Genomic DNA, 27,294 nt, shown 5'->3' with positions numbered 1-27,294 from the left:
GTATATTAAAAAAAAACCTAGCAAAGAAGATGAAAAAGAAAATCAAGGCAGTGGTTGAAGTAAAGAGAAGGGTTCAGGAATGGGGAGCATGCATAATTATGTAAAATGGCACTGAGAGTCAACCAAGATTCAGCAAAGTAGAATGCATATGTGACACTGACAAAAGTTATAAGGGTGGAAGGGCAGGAAAGTGGATCCTGATTAGGGTGGGTTCGGAAGTGAATGAGATGGAAATAAAGACAGCCGAACATTCTTTTCTTAAAATTTTGCTATAAAGGGAAGCAAAAAAGTGGTTGGGTTTTTTTGTTTGTTTGTATCCTGTATGCCAAAGGGACTAATCCACCAGCAGAGAGAGAAAGAAAATAATAAAGCCAGAAAGAGAGAAGAGAACAGCTAGAGTAATAGCCTTAAATGTGTACATGATGGGATCCAGTGCATGAGCAGTACAAGCCTTTGGTAGAAACAGTGATGGTTGAGTCATGATAGCAAGAAGGAAAAACATGAAGGTATAGGTAGGTAGTTAATAAAGGTAAAATCCTTGGTACTTTAGTTAGGAATCAAATAATGTTTGCTCTATTATCACTGTCATCATCATCAAAAAACCATCCCTGCCTTCATTACATCTTCAAGAGGTAATTTCTTGGAAGCAGTACCACATTTGCAGGTACCAGAATTCTGCATGTCTCAATCAAATCTGGAGAAGATTTAAAAAGGGGGCATGGCTAGGATTTCAATGAATTCAGGGTAAAAAGAGAAAAACGCCTTATTAGCCATACTTCTGGTAGTGCATACACTAGTCTCAAAGTCAAGCTTAAATAGGTGATTCTATACTACCCTATACTACCCTTACTAGTTCCAAACTCAGAAAACAATCCCCTAAAATCAGTTTCAAATGCTGCTAGACAGGCAATACAGTCTGCTCTCTTTGCCATATTTTTTAAACTGAGTGACATAAGATCCAAAAGGTGAATCATCCTTTTAAGAAAAAAAATTAGATTGTTCTAATGAAACAGTTTTGATTCAACACAACTGGGGTAGGGATTTGCATATAATATAATACACAAGCAATAAATATCAGCTGAATAAATCTGGTAGCATAAGATATCTTAATAATGGGGTTAAACACAATTAGTAAAATATCAAGTAAACTGTGGACCCTAGCAGAGTGGGACTTCTATCCTACCAAATAACGGTTATCTTTTATAAAATACTAATTCAACTTCTTATATAGTCAGAGATGTTTAAAAACATTTATTTTATTCTATTAAAAATGGGAATAACTTTTACATACCATTTACTAATTAGGTATGTTACATGCTGTCCCTGACCTCTTATGCATGGAATGTTGCAGGTTTATCTGGATTAGGGGTATGTCAACTAAAGCCAACAGGCTAAATCCAGAATGAAGTTTTATTGGAATACACCTATATATAGTATTTTATCTGTTACCTGTGGCTGCTTTTTCACTAAATGGCAGAGTTGAATAGTTGCAACAGAGACCATATGGCCTGCAAAAGCTACAATATTGCCCTTTATAGAAAAAGGGTTAAACCTTTTCTTCCCCTGATCCCTGTTCTCCATCGGTGGTGCATCAAACCCCAGTCTATACAAAATGTGTCAATGATATATAGCAAAATTTATTCAATAATAAGCACAATAATAAAGCACCACATTACTATACTAACACACACAAAGTTACAACTATAGGCTTGCTAATTTGACATTTTGGAAAGGTCTGTTACTATTTTGAAATTAGTTCAGTCTTGTTCCTTTGTTGTTCAAAAAGCCTTCCTATATGAAATGCTCCTGACATTAAATAACAGTTTTCTTTGAAAGACTTTGTGGCAAAATTAAAAAGGGAATAGTTCTGTATGTTTCTTCCCTTATTTTACTTTACTTTTTAAAAATTTTATTTGACCAGGATACAGAAAAATTTGGGAACCAGTGGTCTGGTCAATATTTACATTTGTTCTCAATGGTAAAACCCCAAAGACAAACACAAATATCAAACAAATGCACTTCAAGAGCCTAAAAGGCAAGAAGAATATCTCAACATTTATATCCTACAAAATACCTACCACATTGTCTTATACACTGTAGGTCTTCCAAAAACCTACCAAAACTAAATTTTCCCACAGAAACAATATAAAAAGAGCAGTTAAGTATGCAGGTTGGCACATTAACATCAGTTTATCCCATCCCAGAACAATAATGTTAGTATACAACCATATCAACACAGTAACTTTTTGTTGTTTTTTTAAGATTTTATTTATTTATTTGACACAGAGGGACAAAGTGAGAGAGGGACACAAGCAGGGGAAGTGGGAGAAGGAGAAGCAGGCTCCCCACTGAGCAGGGAGCCCAACATGGGGGGTCGATCCCAGGACTCTGGGATCATGACCCAAGGTGAAGGCAGACACTTAAGGCTGAGCCACCCAGGTGTCTATTCACAATATTTTTTAAAAAGATTTATTTATTTGAGAGAGAGAGAGAAAAAGAGCATGAGCAGGAGGGACAAAGGGACAGGGAGAGAGAATCTCAAGCAGACTCTGCACTGAACACAGAGTCCAATGCAGGGCTCAATCCCAGGACCCCAAAATCATGATTTGAGCCGAAACAAAGAGTTGGTTGCTTAACGAAATCACAGTATTAACATTCCACTGAACACATACTTCGGACGCCAGAAAGTTTCCCACTTAAACACCACGGGTAATAATGAATGAATCCCTCAGCTCTTAGGAGCTGCTGAATAAGGCACCCAAGCCCCCACAGAGCTCAGAAAAAGTGCAAAAGAAAATGAAAGGAGGAGGAAAAAAATCACACGGTACAGTGAGAAAAAGGGAGAGTATACTGGTTTGAAACAAAGGAGAATGGCGCTTTTTTTTTTTTTTTAAGATATTATCTATTTGTCAGAGAGAAAGAGAGAGAGGGAGAGTACAAGCAGAGGGAGAAGGAGTCTCCCCACTGAGCAGGGAGCCTGATGAAAGACTCGATCCCAGAACCCTGACATCATAACCTGAGCCAAAGGCAGATGCTTAACTGACTGAACAACTCAGCTGTCCCAGAATGGGATCTTTTAACGATGTAAATTCTCACTCTTTTCTTTTTCTTTCTCAGTATCACTGTCGCTGTTAACCATATCTTTTTGCTCCCAAACCCAAATTTTCACACCTTGGGTCATCACCTCTAGCATTTGCCTGAAAATAATTTCAGTCTTCATGAGGTATTTTCTGATACAAAAGGCATCAAAATATTTAAGAAACACTGATGAGAGAAAAACTGAAAAGTGACATTGATTAAATACTACTCATTAGTTACTTTTCAACACTATAAAACACTCCAAGAATTATAATGTATTAACAGAATTTTATGATGTTGGTTATTGAACTTCAGTAAGGATAAAAACATTCTTTAAGAATCATTGTTCAAGATTAAAACTGAATAGAGGAGTAAAATATTATTACCCTAGAGTAAACTGTAAGCTAAGCACAAAGGACTAAGACTTCAGCAAAACAGACTGTCCAACTCACCAACTCCACCATTAGGGCAGGAAGGAAAAAGACTAGGATTCTTTCCTTACCAGTTCTGCCAGAGGAAGGCCCTCTGCCCTAGAAGAAAGGACTGCTGTGCTTTAGAACAGAGAATTAGGATTCCATTCCTTAAACTTGCTTTTTTTTTTTTTTTTTTTTAAAGATTTTATTTACTTATTTGATAGAGATACAGCAAGAGAGAGAACACAAGCTGGGGGAGTGGGAGAGGGAGAAGCAGGCTTCCCACCGAGCAGGGAGCCTGATGTGGGGCTCGATCCCAGGACCCTGGGATCATGACCCAAGCTGAAGGCAGAGGCTTAACGACTGAGCCACCCAGGATCCCCTCCTTATACTTGCTTTTAACCTGAACCCAAGATTAGGAAGAAGAGGAGGAAGAGTAAAGGGGGACAAGGATCAGAGGGAAATGAAGAACTGGGAGTGGAAGGGTAAGAGAAGAGGAGATTCCAAAACGAGAAAACAGGAAGGGGGATGTTTATGTCCTCTAGACCGTAAGGCCAGAATAGCTGCCCTGAGGTGGTAAAGCTGAAGAACCTATAACTGATGGGAACTATTGGATCACAACTTTTAAGTCTGATAAAAGCATACTAACTAATGATAAGCCTTAAAACTAAAATATCTGTCCACACCATGAAAATAATCTAAGCCTATCAGTAGAGGACTGGATTATACATTGTGATTCATGTATGATCATGTATGATTCATTCACCTAAAATGTAATGTTATGTAATTTGAAATTCTATAGGTAACGAAATGGAAAGATGTCCATGAATATATTGTGAGATAGGGGAAAAAATAACAGAAAGATTTAGAACATTATAAATAGTATGTGACCATTTATATTAAAAACTTGTTTAAATATAAAAGAAAAAGTATATATTAAGCTATTAAATCATTATTTTCTTAGGGAGTGGAGAAAGGGAAAAAACTGGCTACTTCAACTTTATACATTCCATATTATTTGTATTTTTCTCACTAACTTGTTTACTTTCATAATGAAAAATTATTTTAAATTGTTTTTCCTCGTCCCAGCCTCAGCAATCAGACAACAAAAAGAAATAAAAGGCATCCAAATCGGCAAAGAAGAAGTCAAACTATCACTCTTTGCAGATGATATGATACTATATGTGGAAAACCCAAAAGACTCCACTCTAAATCTGCTAGAACTTGTACAGGAATTCAGTAAATCAATGCACAGAAATCAGTTGCATTTCTTTATACCAATAACAAGACAGAAGAAAGAGAAATTAAGGAGTCAATCCCATTTACAATTGCACCCAAAACCATAATATACCTAGGAATAAACCTAACCAAAGAGGCACAGAATCTATACTCAGAAAACTATAAAGTACTCATGAAAGAAATTGAGGAAGACACAAAGAAATGGAAAAATGTTCCATGCTCATGGATTGGAAGAACAAATATTGTGAAAATGTCTGTGTTATCTAAAGCAATCTACACATTTAATGCAATCCCTGTCAAAATCCCATCCATTTTTTTTTCAAAGAAATGGAACAAATAATCCTAAAATTTATATGGAACCAGAAAAGACCTCGAATAGCCAGAGGAATATTGAAAAAGAAAGCCAAAGTTGGTGGCATCACAATTCCAGACTTCAAGCTCTATTACAAAGCTGTCATCATCAAGCCAGTATGGTACTGGCACAAAAACAGACACAGAGATCAATGGAACAGAATAGAGAGCCCAGAAAATAGACCCTTAATTCTCAGGTCAACTAATCTTCGACAAAGCAGGAAAGAATATCCAATGGAAAAAAGACAGCCTCTTCAACAAATGGTGTTGGGAAAATTGGACAGCCACATGCAGAAAAATGAAATTGGACCATTTCCTTACACCACACATGAAAATAGACTCAAAATGGATGAAGGACCTCAGTGTGAGACAGGAATCCATCAAAATCCTTGAGGAGAACACAGGCGGCAACCTCTTCGACCTCAGCCGCAGCAACTTCTTCCTAGGTACATCGCCAAAGGCAAGGGAAGCAAGGGCAAAAATGAACTATTGGGACTTCATCAAGATCAAAAGCTTTTGCACAGCAAAGGAAACAGTTAACAAAACCAAAAGACAACTGACAGAATGGGAGAAAATACTTGCCAAGGACATATCAGATAAAGGGCTAGTATCCAAAATCTATAAAGAGCTTAGCAAACCCAAAGAACAAATAATCCAGTCAAGAAATGGGCAGAGGACATGAACAGACATTTCTGTGAAGAAGACATTCAGATGGCCAACAGACACATGAAAAAGTGCTCCACATCACTTGGCATCAGGGAAATACAAATCAAAACCACAATGAGATACCACCTCACAACAGTCAGAATGGCTAAAATTAACAAGTTGGGAAATGACAGATGCTGGCGAGGATGCAGAGAAAGGGGAACCCTCTTACACTGTTGGTGGGAATGCAAGCTGGTATAACCACTCTGGAAAACAGCATGGAGGTTCCTCAAAAAATTGAAAATAGAGCTATCTTATGACCCAGCAATTGCACTACTGGGTATTTACCCTAAAGATACAAACGTAGTGATCTGAAGGGGCACGTGCACCCGAATGTTTACAGCAGCAATGTCCACAATAGCCAAACTATGGAAAGAACCTAGATGTCCATCAACAGATGAATGGATAAAGAAGATATGGTATCTATATACAATGGAGTATTATGTAGCCATCAAAAGAAATGAAATCTAGCCATTTGCGAGGACATGGATGGAACTAGAGGGTATTATGCTTAGCGAAATAAGCCAATCGGAGAAAGACAACTATCATATGATCTCCCTGATATGAGGAAGGGGAGATGCAACGTGGGGGTCTTGGGGGTAGGAAAAGAATAAATGAAACAAGATGGGATCGGGAGGGAGACAAACCATAAGAGACTCTTAACTCTCACAAAACAAACTGAGGGTTGCCAGGGGGAGGTGTGTAGGGAGAGGGTGGTGGGGTTATGGACATTGGGGAGGGTACCTGTACCCCTGGGGCTAATAATACATTATATGTTTATGAAAAAATAAAAATATATGAGAACAGGAAAAAAAAAAGATTGTTTTTCTCACCTTAAGGAAACTAGGTAAACTGTTTTAATCTAAATGACAAATTGTCTACTTGATGGATTTTGGATCTGCATAAGAATTTCCCAGGGAAGAAAGAATATCTAACAAAAGGAACAGACATCAATAATGTCTGAGATACAACTGCCCCTCAATACCCTGATTTTGTGAAAATAAACAAATACAGTCTATAAGTGATAGAAATAAAGCCAAATACATTATAATACTGTATATACAAATCAGAAAAATATTTCCCTACCAGTAAACTCATTTATATTGTTTCTATATATATTGCAGTAGTATTAAGAGCAATAAAGAAGGCTGGCACAGATTTACAACAGAATTGTAATGACAACATTTTGTGTCAAAAAAAATTATGTAAAGTGTAAATAAACAGACTAGAATTCAGTGAGAAGCCTTTCAAAATGATTTTGTGAATTAGAAGATAGAATTGCATAAACCTGGTGATTCACAGGCCTGTACCCGTGGGGCTAATAATACATTATATGTTTATAAAAAAAATTAAAAATTAAAAAAAAAAAGATGATACAATTGCATTCCCATTACAACTTGGGATTGAAAGAGAAAATTCTGTGGATTTTAGCATGCTTTCTCTGCCAGTCAGTTTCACTTACAGGTTTTCTATTCAATAAATTCTTGATGATACCAACTGTCAATTTTACACTTAAAAAGAATTTTTACTGGGGATGCCTGGGTGGCTCTGTCAGTTAAAGCATCTGACTTTTGATTTTGGCTCAGGTATGATCTCAGTGTCCTGGGATTGAGCCCCATGTCAGCTCTGCCCTCAGAGGAGAATCTGCTTGTCCCTCTCCCTGGACTCCTCTCCCTGCACGCTCAATCTCTCTCTCAAATAAATAAAATGAATAAATAACTAAAATCTTTCTTAAAATGGAAAAAAAATTATAAATGGGTTTAAATTAAAGAATAACTACAAAGATACTAAATGGTATGAAAACCCTGAGTTCAAACTAACTTCAAGGGGCTCACAAGGGATGCCAACAGTACTGGCAACATTCCACGTCAAAAAAAATATCAAATATTTCCTAGTAAAAATACAACTTCAGTAAAACCATTTCATGACATTATGAAGTGTATCATTTTGCAACTGGCAGTCTTACAAGCAATAGTAACCAAGTTGTAAAAAAAGGTTTTCCCAGGGCGCCTGGGTGGCTCAGTCGTTGAGCCTCTCTCTGCCTTAGGTCCTGGATCCCAGGGTTCTGGGATTGAGTCCCCCACTGGGCTCCCTACTCGGTGGGAAGCCTGCTTCTCCCTCTCCCGATCCCACTGCTTCTGGTCTCTCTCTCTTTCTCTCTCTCTGTGTGTGTATGTGTGTGTGTCTCTCTCTCTGTCAAATAAATAACTAAATAAAATCTTAAAAAACAAAAACAGAAAAAAAAAAAAAAAAAGGAAAAGTTTTCCCTTTTCTAGAAGTAGTAAAACCAGGTAACACTTGGTTCCTTGGCCTGTTTCACCTCAAAACCTAAGGGAAATGTTCTTGAGCTATTCTAATGCCAATTAATTCTGATGTAAAGAACTGAGACACTAAATCTCAATGTTAGGAGATTGGTGAGTGGATACCTATTTATCTAAAAGTAGATTATACTGGGGTTCCTGGGTGGCTCAGTGGGTTAAAGCCTCTGCCTTCAGCTCAGGTCATGATCCCAGGGTCCTGGGATCGAGCCCCATATTGGGCTCTCTACTCGTCGGGGAGCCTGCTTCTCCCTCTCCCTCTGCCTACCTCTCTGCCTGCTTGTGGTCTCTGTCTGTCAAATAAATAAATAAAATTTTAAAAAATTAATTAATTAATAAAATAAAATAGATTACACTATCTTAAAAGAACAAGTTAAAATTTTAATATGTCCTTACTGGTAGCAGAAAAGATCAATGCTTAGTGAATCCTAAAGTTTAATTTTTCAAGAATTTGCTGATTTTAACTCTTAAAATTCACGTTCTATATAATAAACCAAGTATAATATGTGCTAGAAATTTATGGAATAAGTCATCTTAGTGCTGGTTCACAAAGTATAAACATGTCACTTATTTCTCTACATTAAAAACATTTGTGATTTTTTTAAGGCATTTTCATTTCACTAATTCTCATAACCTTCCTATGACACAGATCTTATCACAATTTTGCAGAAAAGGAATCACAGAAACACTGAATTATACTCAGGCATCCCACTCCAATACCTCATCACTATTTTAGGTGTTAGGGATACCAGAGTGAACAAAAAAATAAAATTCATTGTCTTTGTGGATACTATATTCTAGCAGGAAAATGTCAACAAACATTTTGGTAAATGGTGTTAAATGTTTGGAGAAAAAGAAATCATGGAAGGGAGATAAGTTATAACTGACCCTTGAACAACACACGCATCAGGGGCACCCTCTGCTCGCCTGCATGCAGTCCAAAATCCATGTATAAGTTTTGAAGCCCCCAAATCTTATCTAATATAGCTTACTGCTGACTTAGAAGCCTTACCAATAATGTAAACAGCTAACAGATATTTTATGTTATATGTACTACATATATATATTCTTACAAAAGCGTTAAGCTAAGAGATAGGTAATGTTTTTAAAGAAATTGTAAGAGAAAACACATTTACAGTACCATACTGTATCTATCAAAAAAATTCATGTTTAAGTGATCCCATACAGTTCAAACCTGTGATGTTCAACAGCCAACTGTATATTTATTCCATCAGCAAAAATGCAATAAAAATCTAAGTAATTATGAGTTGGTTGCAGATTCAGAACCTTAAGACATGGGTTCTTTGCAAGAGAATTACCAGCTCTTTCAGGTGGTGTCATTAACTAAATATAGTTCTGTAATACCCTTTCCTTGTAAATCACTCCCTAAAAAGCTTTTGATTCAGAACTGTTTGCAACATTTTATTTAAAAATTCTTTATACCACTAAAACCTCACTGACTAAACTGATCAACCAAACACAAAAACGAACTAGCAGGAATTCCTCCGTATTTCATACTTACCGTAAGCATTGGGGAAGTCCCCAGGTCCTGGTCCAGGATAAAAAGGCCCTGGCCCTGGTGGCTGAACTGGATACTGTTGTGGGGGCCCAACATAAGGAGGGCCACTATGACGGTACTATAAAAGAGAAATTAAAGATATTTATAAATAATATGAAGATGGCTTACTATTAAAAAAAAAAAAGTTTTGTGTGTGTATAAGACAATTACTGAAATAAGGTGAAAACTCTTGGTTAAATACATTAAAAAATGCTTGCCTGCCATCAAGATGCAATGAGGATGAAGAGAAAGATGTGCAGTAGGTAAAAACCTTACAGCACATCAGTGCACAGACAGACATCAGCTTGCTGTAAAATTATTTCAGGCTGGTAGCTTTCAATGAAATTGAATGTTATCACAGGAAGAGCATAATTACTGAGTCTGTTTTAGAGCAGATGGATATGGGAAAGGGATGGGGTAAAAGCAAGAAAATAAAAATAATTTCTCAAACATCTTAGAAAAATGGAAGAGAAATATTTCCTTACAATATTATGGAAAATGACAAAATGGCCAGACTTACAGCCAACAGAAAAGTTCACATACCACTAAAAACCAATGCCATCACCCACCCTCCCTGCCTCCTCTGATGAGAATTTGGGTTAATTCCCACTCTATTGCTGGACCGCACAAACCTGAGCGATACTTTACCTGTGGAATACAGTACTGAGGACCCTGGGGCACTGGGTACGGCATGGGCAGATGGTTAACCATCATGATGTGCTGATTGGCCTGATACACTGCAGTGGGTGTCTGTGCACCAGGACGAATGGAAGGACTGCTGTTCGGGATGGTAGCTCTAGGAGGCTGTATCTGAGGCCTCTGAAAAAACTGAGGAGGGGAGAAAAAAAATATTTATTTTTTTTACTAAGGGGAATGTGTAAATTTTACTATCTTGAGCTTTCTCCTTTTGTCCACTAATAGAAATTTTACCAACTGAATTGAAATATAATATACACAAAAAGAGGCTAAACTGCATGTGGCTGGGATCACTAAAAATATTCTATACTAGAATATTTTTAAGGCAAGTTTTAATCAGTGCTATCACATATATGAAAACAGTCAGGCACTCTCACTTTTAAAATGAAGCCTCAGCTATCTTAAACAAAAAATTATATACCATAATTATTAATTTTAAAATGTGATAAAATAACAAAAGGAGTAGCTTGTGTTTCTCTAAAAGTTGTTCTACTATATAAAAGTACTTATATTAAAAATTAAAAGCAGTCCCCTAAAAAGCTACCATTCAAGTAATTTATAAAATATTTCTAGACATAAAGATTTTCATCTCAGTCTATTGAAGTCAAGTTAAAAGCAAAACTATCAGGAGAGTTGTCACATGCCGATTTATTACATGAAGGGAATGGCCTTGCTTTTCTAAAAAGTGGCAACCCCATATTAAATTGAACCCAATTTTGCTTTCTTGAATAGTTTGCAATAAAAGTGGAAAATTTAGACAGACTTAAGAATGGTCTGGAAGGAGAAGAACTCAAATTTATCAAATGGCAGCCAGTACCTGTGGTTATTTATGGCTCTCACTGCAGGCTTAAAAGCCTTGAAACAATATACCAACAACAAATTCTCACCGTGAATGCATGTATATTCATCAGCAAACAATCAATCTCACTGTAATAATAAGGGAACAGAGTAATAAAGAGGCCATGCAGAACCAGTAGTTGTTACCTGGATGGGTCTGAATCCTCCCTTCAATTAGGAAGCAAGAAAGCAGCAGGAAACAGAAAGAAAGCCAATGGAAAAGCTTATAGATCAGTAGGAAGGGGTAGGACATAGCATGCAGCTCAACAAAAATATCTTTCTATTTAGTAATAATAGGAGAAGAAGGAAGATTAGAAAATCAGAATGACAATTCTCCACTTGAGAATTCAAGGACACATGGAACTGAAGAACTGAATCACACTTAATATAAATAAATACAGTGGCAAAAATATTCTTATAGTAGCTACAAGTTACAACAGCTTGAAAGGATATGTCTGTTTTTAAGTACAGGTGGGACTGATTCCTGTTCTTGGCTCTACAGACACCCATTATGTGATTTGGCATTAGTTATTTAGCTTCTCTATGACCCACCATCTTTAATGGAGAAAATAGTTAATAATAAAAGTGCCATTCATTATTTTAAAGTTTGCAAATGTCCTAAGACAAACTAAACTTTTCAAAATATATCAGGCCCATCAGGAAAGAAATCTGTTCTTCTCAATTAACACGGCATATAAGAACCCACTTAAAGCTTTAAAATGGGGAAACATAAAACTAGTCTTAAAATGTGGTTTAGCTCCAAAATTTCTTAAGTTGTCTCACAATTCCAGACATGAATACTGATTATGATTGGTCCAAATAAAGCAAGGATGAGCTTTGACCTTTGGGCCCACTCAGGTCTTATCCTGCCTTACTTACTCTTAAACATCAAGTCACCTACACATAGTAGAAGAAATGACTTTTTATTTTGTGTTGTTTGGAAGAATTAGGATCCAACGTCCAAGGCTCATCCCCATTCGGCCTTCATAACCCAGGACAAAGAAAGCCCTAAAAAGAGTAAGTCACAGAAATGCAATAGGCAGTACAGCAGGAGAATGGAGTGGATGAGGGAACCAGATGGGAAAGGCCATAAAGAGCAGTTGATGAAGATGAAAAGAAAGTACAAGCAGCAAAGCTGGGCTGGACCACCCCAACAACAATAGTCTTGCTGTTATCTCCACTGACAGTTTTGGTGACAGACACAAGAATTCTGTTGGCTGCAACCAAGAAAATGAACTAATAAGCTTTGCATCCTACACTTCACCTCTCTTAATTACACAGCAGACAGAATCTATTATTCATCAATGTATGTGAGTTGTAAACACAATTCATGAATGGACTTAAGCATTTTTATAACTTGGTTAATATGAGAGGAGCCACAAAACTGTTACAGGCCTCAGAGAGAGGACAGTCATTCATCTGCTCAACTTAATGAGCATTACAACATGTTGGATGCAGTGGACAGAAATCTTATTCCTGTAAGATCCTCTTCCACCAACTCTAGAGGGCAGCCAAGACAAAGAGAGTATCAAACACAAGAGGTGATAATCCACTGTAGTTACATTATCACCAAATTTTCTAAGAATATTTACTGCCTAGTGCACTGAAGAGGCATGGTGTTACTAACTTGTGCAGAGCAAGGAAAGCAGATATGGGCAAAGTTTCTCCACAATTTTAACAGTTTACTGTATGTGAGTCCTTCTCCTGGCACTAGTTTCCAACTCCTCTGCTGGGGTTTTTAACGCCCTGATTACGACAGTTGAGAATACAGCTTATTCAAGGAGGATTCAGAAGCCTATTTTCTTCAGTAGTTTTAAAAAAAGAAATAAACAAGTGTTTCTGATGATAGTGCTAATATTATCATACAGCTGAACCCACAAAAACACAAAATTTATGGTTATGTGGACATGCAATATTTCTTATAAACTAAGACTTCAGCTTTGAAGCAGTGTAGGAGAGTGTATTCACATATGCATATTAAATAACACTGAAGCTTGATATAGCACTTACTAGCTACCAGGTACTACTCCAATTATTTTCCACATATAGTAAATTATTCTTAAAACACACCTCTAAGGCAGGTAGTATTATTAACACCTCCATTAGATACATGGAGAAATTGAGGGACAGGGAGATTAAGTAACTTTCTAAAGGTCTCCCACCCATAATTTAATAAGCACGGTCAGATTTAGGTGTATAAACTTTAACTGTTACACACCCTACTTCTCATGAAATGGAACACCCCTCATATTTTCAAACAACTGTTGACAGTCAAAAGAAATTTTTTCTAAGGCCCAAGGGATGTGGTGAGACCTTTATCCAAGTGCACTAATGGGCGGCATATCCCTCAATCGTAACATTCCTGGTAACAACAATTACTTCACAAAATTCATGCTTATTATACAGGAAAATAAATTTCTTCTACTTACAAGACTCTAATTCTCTATCTCCCTTAAAGTAACTGATAACTGTTCATATGCTTTTACTTCCTTGGTACAACATTTTAACAGACCTTTTACTCAAACTCACTGCCCAAGAATTTTATAAGGACAGGCTGTCTGGAGCTTACTTTTCACCCTTCCTCATTCTCCCTTTCCCCTTCCCCCATAAAGGAGATTCTACTATCTTTAAGACTAAAAAAGGTGTAATGACTGGAAAGGCAAAGAAATAAAAAGAGAATGTACTAAAGAAATAAATAAATAAAAAGAGAATAAAAAATGAATGTATTCTCTCCTAACCATTCAATTGTAAATTTAGAGTTAGATTTAATAGTGGTACAAGAAATTAAAAATCTGTGGGTAGGCATGGCAGCAAACTACATGTGAATGTGAATGGGCCTTCCGAAACTGCTTGCAATGTTTCTGAATCCCTTTTCCTCTCCACTAATCAAACTCTCTGGGATGCTAGATGGAAGGACAGTACAAGCCATTTAGTCCAACTACATACCTAAAATTTAAATCTCTTATTTGACATGCCCTTCAGGTTACGACACCTGAGCAACCAAAGACACAGTCCATTTCATTATTAAATGGAGTTCTGACTTTCCTTTTACTGGCTCCAAATTTTTCTCTCTGTATCATTTTTCCTCTGGTCCAATAAATATCCTAAAATCACATCAAAGTCAAATCCTTCTTCCACAGAAGTGATAAATCTCTAAGTTATGTGGAGACATCCATCACTGCCAACCTTCACACCAATGTCTATTTTTTGTTCAAAGCCAATTACTACCCTCCATGCCCTGTCCCTCCAACCAACATATTAAATTCCCTTTTCAGTCTTCTCTCAATATGGTCCCACAGTTAAAAGTCTCACTAAATAGAGACCAAAACACAAATATCCAGGTGGTGTCTCCCTAGACTGTATCTGGGCTCACTCAATAAATTTATCTGTTGCTAAACGAAACAGCAACATCTCTCTCTTATTCTGGCTGACTATATTTCCATTAATAAAACCAAGAATAACAGGAGCTGTTCTGTCAACCACATTTTACTACTGATTGGTACTGACTTACAATCTCATAAAACCCGTTCGTCTTCTTTATATATAACCTGGCAACAAGTCATGTTCTTCACTTTTGTGTATACTCTTAGGGCTGTGTAATGAAGTTCAGATAGGGAATAGTGTATGTTGTTTCTTTGAAAATGTATTTGGCTAATTTCAAACCCATCATTTCAGACTGTACAGATACTTCTGGATTCCAAATATATAATACAAGGTCAAAACCACATAACTATCAGCAAATTTGACAGGCATGTCTTTAATCCAAGTCACTGATGAAAATGCCAGAAAAGGCTAGGTAGAGAAGGGAGGAATCATGTACAACATAAGTATCATTCCCAAACTTGATTTCAATCTGTTTTAAGTCTTTTATCTTTCAATGGTCCACTAATATGCCAGGAGAATGGCAAGGGAAAGAATCAGCTCTCATTTGAGGTGGTCATTGTGCAACTTTTCCAAAGGGTTTGGATACATTTATAACAGAGGCTGAATTTAGAGTACTCATGATAGCTAACTTTCACTGTAACATTCTAGAAAGCAAAAGGAAAATGTTACCCCTTGGAAAATACTTCTAAAGATGTGATAATTATACCGTTACCTAAAGTTTCCTTGCCAATAACATTAGGAATAAATGTTTTTTGAATATGTTGGCAATTCTATCACTTTTCATGACTTCACTCTTTCTAAAATCATCAAAAGACAAGGATATCTTTTTTAAAAACTAAATAATAAGTTGATATTCTCTGAAAACTACCCATTCATTTTCAGCAACTCGAAAAATCATATTCAATCACATTAGTTCTTCCTCTGTGGAAGAAACTACAGAATAATTATTATTTTGCAAAGCAATAAAAACTATATAAAAAATGTGCTTCTGAAATCCCTAGCTTTCTGCAATATATAGTTCAGCCTCCTAGAGGAACAGTAAGATTTGGAATTATGAATTTTTTAGGTTAATATGCTGACTTACACCAATTTAAAACGAATTCTAAATTCTTTCTGTACTTTCCCTGCATGTGGCCAATATCACATAATTTATGTGTCATTAAGAATTAAAAGATGTGGGCGCCTGGGTGGCTCAGTGGGTTAAGCCGCTGCCTTCGGCTCAGGTCATGATCTCAGGGTCCTGGGATCGAGTCCCGCATCGGGCTCTCTGCTCAGCAGGGAGCCTGCTTCCCTCTCTCTCTCTCTCTGCCTGCCTCTCTGCCTACTTGTGATCTCTGTCTGTCAAATAAATAAATAAAATCTTTAAAAAAAAAAAAAAAAAGAATTAAAAGATGTAAGCTCTAGAGCTGAGTTGTCCAATAGAATAGCCACTCGCCATATTTGATGACTTATAATGAAAGATTCCGTTCTTCAGTTGCACTGCACAGTTTCAGTGCTCAATAGCCACATGTGGAAACGTGTCGTGAACAACACACTAACATTTTCACCACCATTACAAGAGTTCTACTAGATAGTAGTGCCACAGAGGATTATGTCAGATGGAAGGAAAAAAACCCCGAGGATTCTGTTCAGGGACAGGTGTTCTGTCTGTCCATGCTGCAGACTCTGAAAAATGAGCATCCTTGTAGAATACTTTGCTCACAGGCAAAAACAGGCTGAGAAAGGAGGGAAAGATAGGCAGGTTATGTCACTGTTAAAGAAAACTGACATTTACCCAGAATCTACTATGTGCCAGGGACTCTGACAGGCAGGTACTCTGATCCTCATAACTCCCTTAGGAAGTAGGTGCAGTTGTTGTAAAACTTCAATATTTTATCACTTATGGGCATATTTTATCCACTTCCAAAGATAAGAAATCTGAGGCTCGAAGTTAGTTTGTAGTGAAGCCAAGATTCCCAGTTATGCCAACTCCCAACCTGTATTTTCCTTTACTATTTCTGCCCTAACCCTACAACTCTTTGGTGACTAAGGCACTAGATAAACTGCCCATGACTGACATACATTAAGCTCTGAAAAATCTAAGAGGACTGGTCATAAGGCTGCATAAATGCTTGATCTTATTTCTACTTGGCTTGATATGCCAAGTCTGACCCCAGAGGCAACCTCTAAACTTTCATTTATTTTATTTTCCAAATCTAAGAAACTGCACAGAGCAATACAAATATTTCTCCACCAGAAACTAAGACTTCAAATGTAACAACACAAAAACATTGAAGGGTCATAATGAAAAAAATTTAAAAAATAAAAATAAGCCAGCAGTTTTCTTTTCTTTTAATCTTTTAGTAAAAAGAACAAAACTACAACAGGAAAACATGCACAGTTTCAATGCTGTTTGCCACTAGGTAACATATTTCCTTGATGTGAAATACTGTTAAGCTTTATCAAGCTTTTATTTGTTTACAATAAATCCAATTACTTCGAATATGGCACACTATTCAACATTTGTCAATATTATGGGAACTAAAATCATGTATCAACACATTGCAAAATATTTTTGTTCTATGAACGCTTTTAAATACCAATTCCCTGATCTTTCTCAAAATGCAGACTACTCAGCCACAGAATATAACCAACACTTGATCTCTGTTGTGAAATCCAAAAGTAAAATAAGGACAGGAACACAAGTAACTTTAAACCACAACTACACAAATTTCAACAACTAAACATGAAATTAATAACACAAGCCAGAATCTACATTATACCAAGTGACTTGCTTTACTGATGAGTGTACGTTCTGTTCTTTCTGTTTCTAATTACCTTGGGATTTTCAAACATCAGAGTAAAAATAGTTGCCATATTTCTAAAGCCATGGGTGTCTGCATATAAAATTACTTAGTACTTCTTCTTTTACCTTGTAAGAAAATTGTTAATCTAATCTAAAGCTCTCTCCAGGCTACAAAATGCAAAAAGAATGGAACATCCTAATTAATTAATCTGAAAGAATCCCTGTAAAAGCCTAAAACTAAAAAACTAATGGTACTGGAAGAAGACACGGCTGACATAATTCTAACTGGAGCATGGTATCCCTGACTTGAGGGACTCAGTAAGAGCTCTAGCTGGCCACACATAAAGATACTCTACCTAAAAGTAGTTCCAAGAAAAACATTCTGTTACAGTTTCTTGATCCTATTCAACTAAAAATATCACTATCCAGAATGCTGTTTCATTTCAATTCAGTTAACTTCATTTTACAAAGAAGAAAAAAATATACACATAGGTTCTAGATTACTAAACTGGACAATTGTGTTTTCATTTCGCAAGCAATTACCTCCAATTATCTTATCTAAATAACAGTATTTTTATTCTTTGTAATGTTTATAGAACCAATGGTTACTAAGCAGTCACAAAAACTTAACGTATTTACAGTTGGACTTTAGAAACAACAATCACAGGAGCCATCATCCAGCATCAAATTACTGTGTTTAAAAATATATATATATATCAAAGCATGAAAGGATGTGGTCAGAAAGGCAGCCACTGATGAACAATTCAATAAAGGAGAAATAGGAAATCTATTCACTAAGTCTAACTAGTCATAGCTAATTATAACCCCTGATTTAATTCTTTCTGGCCAAAGAAAACAATTATAGATCAAAAAATAATTTATGCCTTCAATTCACAACAAACCAAAAATAACCTAGGACATGGATGTTTTACCCTTTAAAAACGTATTCTCTGTGTACCACTCAATGTTTTTTACCATTTGCTCTCATTATACAAGTTTCTATGTACTATTTTGTCTTATGAGCATCTCCTTCTCTATGAACCTCTACCTGACTGACTTTCTTTTTCTTTTCCTTACTTCCTTCCTTCCGTTTTCTTTTGAGACATCGGATGGGGATGTGAGGAGGAGCACAGGGAGAGGGAAAGAATCTCAAGCAGGCTCCTAGCCCACCAATGGAACCCGAAATGGGGCTCAGTCTCACGACCCTGAGATCACAACCTCAGCCAAAAACCAAGAGTTGGACACTTACCCAACTAAGCCACCCAAGGAGCCCCTCTAACATGACTTTAGATTTGAGGAGAAGACTGTTTTAAATACAAACTTCAACCATTAATTCTCAAGTGGGAAATAGTATCATCTCCATGGGGGTTATCTGGAAATATGTGGAGGTGTTTTTTGTTTTGTTTCGTTTTTTAATTGTCACTGCGGGAATTCTACTGGCATTTAGAGTCCTAAGGTTGCTAAATGAACTGCAATTCACAGGGAAGGATTTCATAACTGGTTATCCCACCCAAAATGCCAATACCTATTCCATACTGGAACAAACCAAACTGGACTGTACAGCCATGGATAAAGCAGAGCAAACTCTTCCTAACAATTCGCTCTCCGCCGCACCACGGCTTCAGCTAGCTCCCGCTCAGCACTGTCACTTCAACTCCCGGCCCTCTCTCTCCTAGTTTTCCAAGGGGACTAATTCCTACTGCTGTCTCCACCAAAGTTATAGGTTTCCGTACTCAATTCTCTCTGGTGTTATGAAAAATTTTAAACTGCTATTTAGAAAGGAGGAATACCAGAGTAAAAAGCAGCCAGCTCTCTGGTTTTTGTATCCAAAAGTAACACTCTGGATTTATGATCCATCTCAAGAATTGATCTTCAAGAACTTGTGTCAGAAAGTAATTACGTTCCTTGCTAATGAATAAATAATAAGCATATACACACAGGGAGTTCTACTTTTCTAATGGTTGAAATATGCCATAACTTCACAAGCATTATCCCATAGCTAAATAAAGAACCAATCTGCCAAAACTTTCTTGAGTCATATGACACATGAAAATCATTTCAGAAATGAAATCAACCTTTTCTCACCAAGACTCCTTTAAGTGTTCCTTGGTTTTTGGAATTAAAGAAGACAAAGAGTATCACAAGACTAGGCTCAGAAGAAAGTTCAGAAAACAAATTTTCCCAGAGTAGACTCTTTTATAAAGGCTTAACTACAACATCCCTATTTGAGGACCAATGCAATTGAACAGAAATTATAGAAATACTCAGCCTTATATGAAGGAGCTTAGAAATAGTTTTTCTTAATCAGTAGTTTTTTTCCTACACTGCTTTTGGAACAGAGAACTCCCAGGTTTCTCTGTTAGGAATAGTTCTATGGCTTGATCCCTGACTAAAATTTAAGCCTTGCCTCTATGACCATTGACGAAATATTTTATAAAATTTATAATCAACCTTTTTACCTATGGGCTTATCTTCCTTTCAATTATAAGTAATCAATCTAGAATTGTAGTATATGCCAAACACTGCTAATCACTGTCCTTCCATTATCTCATTTACTCTTCATATCAGTCCTAAGATGGGTACTGGTATTGTCCCCATTTTACAGATGAGAAAACAGGCTGAGACCAATGAATAAATTTCCCAAAACCACTCAGTTAGTAAGACTCAAACCTAGGTCTAGTTGACACGACAATGCAAGCTCTTAAAGTACTTTAACAACGCTGTCTGTTGATACTAAAAAATACCCGAATTTTATTTCTTCATCTAACCCAAAGAATTGCCATCCATTTCACATAACCATATCTGAGTTCTCCTGCAAAGTGTCCTTAGCACCTCAGAATATGCTTGGTCTCGGGCGCCTGGGTGGCTCAGTGGGTTAAGCCGCTGCCTTTGGCTCAGGTCATGATCTCAGGGTCCTGGGATCGAGTCCCGCATCGGGCTCTCTGCTCAGCAGGGAGCCTGCTTCCTCCTCTCTCTCTCTCTGCCTGCCTCTCTGCCTACTTGTGATCTCTGTCTGTCAAATAAATAATAAAAATCTTTAAAAAAAAAAAAAAAAAAAAAAAAGAATATGCTTGGTTTTATATCATCTAAATTAAAAAGACTTCATTTTGAGAAATAGAGCCTTATATCACTGGTAGACAATGAAATCCAGCAATTACACCATGTCCATTTACTCAATAATAAGAATTCTAACTATGATTAACACAGGTAAACAATGGGTAACACTTCTTTCATTTTATCAAACCATGCTAGGCTGCATAACAGTATCAAAAAACAGCTAACACTTCCTGCTGTTTACTTTATGTCAGATGCCTAAAGAATCTTATCTCTAAAATGGAGGGCATTTATTCCCATTTCCCATATGAGGGAACTAAGGCTCAGAAAAAGATCTGTTTAACCCAGATAGTTGCACAGTAAAGCTGGTAATATGAACCCAGATCTGTAAGGCCTAGGCCCTTTCAACTATAGCAAGAGAAAATGTTTCAGGATACTCTGTAAGAAGCTATTTGGAGGGAAAAACCCTGCAAGATTTTTCTTTATCCCAAACCACCTCCTCTAGTATATTCCTGCTAAATAAATTAGTGCCAGCATATACTTTTTTTAATTTTAATTTATATAATTACTTCATTTAAAAAGAACCAACTGGCTACAAATATTAAAATTAAATAATGTATTTATTTTCTATGTATCCTGAGAATAATTCTATGAAACAAATGACTATGTATTAACTGTTAATTTGATATTAGATCTAAGTTAGTAACTGAGATTAAGTGGTTTTAGAAATACTAATGCTATTTTATACACATCAATACAAGTTACATCAGAATGTTAACAGAAAACCCTTAGAATGTTGCCTGTTCCAGTCAAATTTAAACAATACATATAACCACAAAATCTGTGAGGGCTTACCATATCTGAAAATTTTCAGGGTTCCCTAAATTGAGAGCAATTGTTTTGGGGGGAAAAAACCACTTTATTATTTTTAAATTGTGCCATTAACAGAAGGGAATGTGTTCGTTAATAACAAAATGCCGTGAAATTAGTGAAGGACAAAAAGAACAGAATCACAGGAGACTGGAGCTACTCTTAAAGAGTACAGGTTGGGAGGTTCCCTGGAATGGCAGCATTCTAAGGATCAGCAGCTACTAAAGCCCCCACCTATTAGTTAAAGGTGATAGTGAAGGGGCAAGGGTACAGTACCTGGTGATGGGCAGGTCGAGGCCCCGCTGCAAACTGAGAAAAGGAGGGAAAACAAACACAAAAGGAAAGGCACAAAGAGTCAGAAACACCACAACAAAAACCAAAATGTCACACAATATGCCAAAAGAAAAAAACCCACAAGAAAAAAACAAAACAAAACAAAACAAAAAAAACACAAACAGTCAAAGCTTTGCTGCAGGACAGTGACAGACAGGTACTAAGATTCAACAGGTTAACACCACTCCAGCTATAGTTTGCCATTTATCAGCTGGGAGAGAAACAGCTAAGCTGTTAGGCACATAAGGGTATCTCTCTGATAGGAATATTAAAAAAAAAATAAAATAAAATCCTAAAATAAAGCAAAAGAAGGTTTGAAATACTAAGTGATTATATTAAGACAAACATGAAAAAGTCAAGGGTGCTTATGCAACTGATACAGCTGGAGGAAATGGAGAAGTTTTTATATTATAAGAAATAGCCAGGAGGTAATTAAAATGTCCAACAGGAAATACAGAATGTTAACAGGACCGATTTCAAATTCACTTTAGTTTAATAGGGTATCTCACACGTGAAATGGAAATTTCAGTATCTTCCTTTATTTCTTAAAGAATAAAATTTCATTTATATATCTATAAATATACAAATATATTTATAATATATAAATATATATTTAAATATATAAATTATGACATATATATTTAAATACAATTAACTAGTAAAGTTTAATATCAGGCATACCAAAGCAAATAGCTGGTAAAGAACATCACCCTCTAAAATGATTAATCAAAGTGGCACTATTTTAAGCTCAGGAAGAAAAAAGAGTGAAAGAAATCAAATCTCTCAGTTTTTATACACAACAGCACAACACTGTCCATATGTACCTACTGCTATTTGATACTGAGAATAAAAACAAACAAAAAAATATAATTCCTTAGCCCAACAGAGTGCTTCAAAGCAGGTAATACACACTCTCTTACTTTCCCTAATGTACAATGAAAGAAAAAGCTTTCCTACTAATAAAATTTTAAGTACTAAACTTGTAAGATCAACTATTCTTCACTAGACCATTAACTAGACTTCCAGTGTGATTTCACTAAAAAAGACAGAGAAGCTGGGTGCCTGGGTGGCTCTGCTTTCTGCTCAGGTCATGATCCCAGGGTCCTGGGATTGAGCCCTGCATCTGGCTCTCTGCTCAGCAGGGAGCCTGCTTCCTCCTCTCTCTCTCTCTCTCTCTGCCTGCCTCTCTGCCTACTTGTGATCTGTCTGTCAAATAAATAAATGAAATCTTAAAAAAAGACAGAGAAAACTGTTCGGGACATAGTGTCATGTACTGGCTACTAATACATTAACTATTGAAATGTTAACGACCCCCTTAATAGTGAAAAGAAAATATTTACAAAGCAGTTTTGAACTCAAACCACAAGGACCTGAATGGAATACATTTAAGAAACTAAAATACGTTTTCAGTTATTTCCTAGAAAGCCTTCCTTCTATTAACTCAACACTGCAGGTGAATCAGACTGAAGATTAACTAAGAACCAATCCCTCATACTCAGAATTTAAGTTACATGCAAGAGATGTGGAATTATTCCCCAATTGCTATTTCACGTAAATAATTTTCAAAAAATTGCAGTGGAGCATATGCCACAATGCAGGAGCTGGCTGAAGACTGCTTTATTAAGAATTCTTCTTAGAAGCTAAAACATCACCTATTTTTCAAGTAATGAACGGTGTCTTAAACACAATTCGAAGTTTTTCAGCATAAATTTAACGAGCCCTTGATGACCTGTGTGATTAGAGTGTGTTAGGTCAGCCATTATATCTGCTAACTACTATAAAAGAGTTTTTTAGAATGATGATAAGGGCAACTTTACTTCGTGAACTTTTTCTCTTCATAGAAACTGAGGTCTTATATTTTCAGTTTTCCAATTATGAAAAGAAAACAGATCATACCTCTACTATGGACACCAAATTTCATGAATAGGCAATACCACCCATGTGGTATGAAAGTAGGGGGTGGAAGTGAGATGTTTCTACATGACACTTTTGAAGAAAATGAGAGAGAAGGGCCACGTTAAAAAATTAACCTGAGTATAGCAGTACCTGTCTTATCACTGTTCCACAGAAAGGTCTCATTTCTAAGGCTCTAAAATAAAAGTTGTAACTTCATATATTCGGAAGATTCCAGTCAAAAGAGAACTTTCTATGAGCAAGAGGAGTACCTTAATAAAATTACACATATATTTAAAAAAAACCAAAAACAAACAAAAAAAAAAAACCAAAAAAAAACACAAGTTAGTTGGAAAGTACCCTAGTCTATTTTGCACTAGTCACCATTGGCTATTGAGCTTTCCACTTGGAATGACAACAGTCTTAATCCTATGGGTAACTGTAAGCAACAGAACAAACTGTAGTCGCTGCTGGCTCATATTAAAAATAGAAAGATTCATTTCTTCTTTTTATTTTTTAAGGGGTTTTTAGATGGTGAGGACTGTAGATATTAAGGAAAGCAGCCTTCTGTGAACTTGGATCCAATGTTAATGCCACCCACCCACCCATTCACTCACTCTTCTGTGCACAGTTGGCAACAGGGCATGGCCAACATAACACTGATGCATTTTTGGCACTTAGAACCACAAAATATAACCAGTGGATACAGGTTACTACAAAAGCCAAACTGTTCCCCCTTCCAATGAGGCATTTAATAGATACTTTGGAGGCTATTTAAAAATAAGCTATTTTTTAAAGAGTTCCAGTATAACCAGAAAATGGAACAGATAGGTAGCTAACCAGTACCTTTTTGCTTTTAAACAAATTTTCAATAATATGAATTTCACTAAGATACTATACATCAAATAGAAATACGGACACAAAGATAACCTGAAAGAGGGAGGGGGTGCCACGTGAAGCCACTTGGATTGCAAAGGCAGCTGTCCAGGGAAGAACAGAAGAGCCTAAACTGTGCAATTGCCAATGGCCCATTAATGCAGAAATAGAATGGAGTAAGTTTTAGCTGCTCTACAAAGCCAAGGGAAGGGTCCCTTCCTGAGTGCAACAGCTTACCTCTCCTCACCAGTTGAGATAGCTGTGGGATGGATGAGACTAAACTATGGCAACTTGGGATGTAGAAAGAAAATGCAATCCTGTCAAACTTCATATCCCAACTTCACCCTCCCAGCACCAACACAAATGAAATAAAGAAAACTGGACCCAAAACAACAAGCAAGAGTAGTCTAGGGTTTGCTAGTCTTGCACTTGTTTTGGGATATGTAATGGAATGTTATGTGTGTGGTTTTTAGTAATGGGGGTGGTAATGGTCACTAGCAGAGCAGATGGCAAAAACTGCATAGAGGATAGTATCTGAAGAGTTTATGACCACAGAAACATGGCTGACAACTACAGACAATTTCCTCTTTGATATTCAATTATAAAAAGGAAAGAGGGAAAAAGAAGCCTTGAAATTTATCTTTTAATATCAAATTTATCTGAAAGGGATATCCCTCTTTGAGTTTAAAATAAAGAAAAATCTAAACCCCAAATTACTCCTGTCTAATTCCCAATCAAGAAGACCCACCCAATTTGTTATTCTTTTCCCCGCTATGCCTGGCAGAAACTGCCATGCTAGGTTAGACTTCCAGAGAAGAAGCAATCAAAGCATTTCTGTTCATCAGCCAATAAATGGATGTGGTCAAAAATAATGAGTGCCAGAGGCACCACTGCCTGCAAGAAGTACAGTTTGTTATATTGCTTACAATGCAGTATTTTATCCAGCCTCTTCCAGCCAAGGACCTGTAAACGGGAGTCTGTTCCAAAACCTTCCTCCTCTTCCAGTTGTCTGTGCAATGTATTGGCACTGTTCTGCTGGGCTGTCAAAAAAACTGGTTTAGAGATGCAGCTCTTCAGTCAGGTTTTGCGCCAGTTCTAACCATGTAAATTTCTTTTCTTTCAATAATTATAAAAGGGGGATGGGGTGAAGAGGGCCATAGTTCTTTGCAGTAAGAGCTTACCATAATGTCCCATGTTTAATGACTAGAAGCAGGGCCTATCTAAATTAATCTGGTGAGATCTCAGGCCCACTCCAAGTAGTCAAGTATCCACAACCCCAAACCACTCTCAGAACACAACTTGCATCGGACATCTTGTTGATCATTTCAGCAAAAAAAAAAAAAAAAAAGAAAGAAAGAAAGAAAAAGAAAAAAGAAAAAGAAAAGAAAAGAAAAGGAAAAATGAAAAAAAAAGACAAGCAAACAGGCAACTAGGACCAAAGTCCCACCTCTTTAGAAAGGTTCTTCCACCCCCTGGGGAGAACCAGGATCTAAGAACAGGTATTGGAGAAGAGGGCAATAGGGAAAAGGAAGACAGAAGAGGGTAAGAAAGAGATTACATTTTGGTGCAGTCCATGATATCTAGTTCTTTGAGCAATTTTTCATACATTTCAACATTTCTCAGTTCATGCATAAAACCAAATGAATAGGAGCTAATGCAATGAAATACCCCTATACTATAGGCCAAAAAGCAGGGGTGGGAAACCAAAGAAGATACCTGTACTCTGAGGAAAACACAGAGCTGAGATACAAGTAGGAATGTGAGATACGATGTGAGATGTTACAGAAACACCTTCTGGCAAAAATCAGTCATGCAGGGCAGGAAACGACGTTCTAAGGAATGGACAGCTGAAGCCACTATATACTTTTGTGAAACAGAGGGATGAACCTTTGCAATATTTATTGCAATCCATGTAAAGGATGAGCAAAGAGGATGACAGCATTTTAATTTGTATCGCAATTTATTTACCGTCTGAAAAAATAAATACACCACTGGTGTATGTCATGCATATGTCCAAACTGTCAAATGGTTAGAACTGTTCTAGCGACACCGATTCAGAAATCTTACTTCCCAAACCACTGAAATTTGAGAGTCTAATTAATGAAATTTAATTTACTTTTCAAATCACTGTGCTTTACTGTCCTCCTGAATTGTGAACAGTACAACAAATTAAGAGCTGAAATGAACTTGAATGCAACCAGATTAAAAAAAAAAAAAATCATGCCACAGAAAAGTAAAAGAAGATAAAAAGCTCCATTTCTTCTCTCAATAAATTTAAATTATTCCTATACTAAAAGTCTGAAAATGCAGTTCTGACCAATAATAATAATAATAATAGTAATAATAATAATAAAGTAAAATAAACTGTCCTTGGAACAAGTTTCCAAAAACGAGTAAAAGTTTTAGCCAAAGGAACCGAAGCTCCTAAAAACACAAACTTAAATGGAAAACACTGTCTAGAACAAGCTTCTGTATACTTACCGGAGAACGGGTTTGAGGTTGTGAATTCATTGTCTGAGGGGCTTGAGGGTATACCAACGTGGTTGGACCTGCATTCTGTCCAGAGGGATATGGGGTCTGTCAAAAAAATGACAAGAACAATATCATATTTTGAATATACATGGCAGGATAACTCAAAGTATTCAAAAGAAATTTATTAAAGTATTTACTAGTACGGTTTACAACTCTACTTTTAAAAACTTATCTTTACCACAATACACAGCAATTTAGAATCAGAGTGGCATTTTTTTAAGAGGTTACTTTAAACACCTCCTGATAAGGAGACATCTGCAACCCAACAACTAAGTACAATGATTTGATAACCTAAGTACAAAGAGCATTCACTGTCAATTCATCTATTTCAGAAACGGACAGACCATGCCACAAACAAAATGAAACATGGCT

The 27,294-nt window shown here is 36.6% G+C and overlaps 1 protein-coding gene across 20 annotated transcripts in view; it reads right to left on the bottom strand.

Annotated features, from left to right (window-relative positions):
* EIF4G3 (eukaryotic translation initiation factor 4 gamma 3) overlaps positions 1 to 27,294 on the bottom strand; it is a 343,509-nt gene that overhangs the window by 140,758 nt on the left and 175,457 nt on the right. For 11 of the 20 annotated variants that reach the window (XM_032301982.1, XM_032301966.1, XM_032301968.1 and 8 more), the window contains 6 exons: positions 26,872 to 26,967; positions 25,317 to 25,430; positions 21,565 to 21,597; positions 11,343 to 11,363; positions 10,311 to 10,490; positions 9,627 to 9,741 (listed from right to left, as the gene is read on the bottom strand). In XM_032301982.1, coding sequence (XP_032157873.1) covers positions 9,627 to 9,741; positions 10,311 to 10,490; positions 11,343 to 11,363; positions 21,565 to 21,597; positions 25,317 to 25,430; positions 26,872 to 26,901 — 493 coding nt within the window. In that variant the 5' untranslated portion in view covers positions 26,902 to 26,967. The remainder of the gene's footprint in view (positions 1 to 9,626; positions 9,742 to 10,310; positions 10,491 to 11,342; positions 11,364 to 21,564; positions 21,598 to 25,316; positions 25,431 to 26,871; positions 26,968 to 27,294) is intronic. The other 9 variants (XM_032301977.1, XM_032301981.1, XM_032301978.1 and 6 more) reach the window with 7 other exon arrangements.

The sequence above is a fragment of the Mustela erminea genome, chromosome 10, assembly GCF_009829155.1.
Source record: "Mustela erminea isolate mMusErm1 chromosome 10, mMusErm1.Pri, whole genome shotgun sequence".
Taxonomy (NCBI): domain Eukaryota; kingdom Metazoa; phylum Chordata; class Mammalia; order Carnivora; family Mustelidae; genus Mustela; species Mustela erminea.
This window is presented reverse-complemented; position numbering and strand designations above follow the sequence as displayed.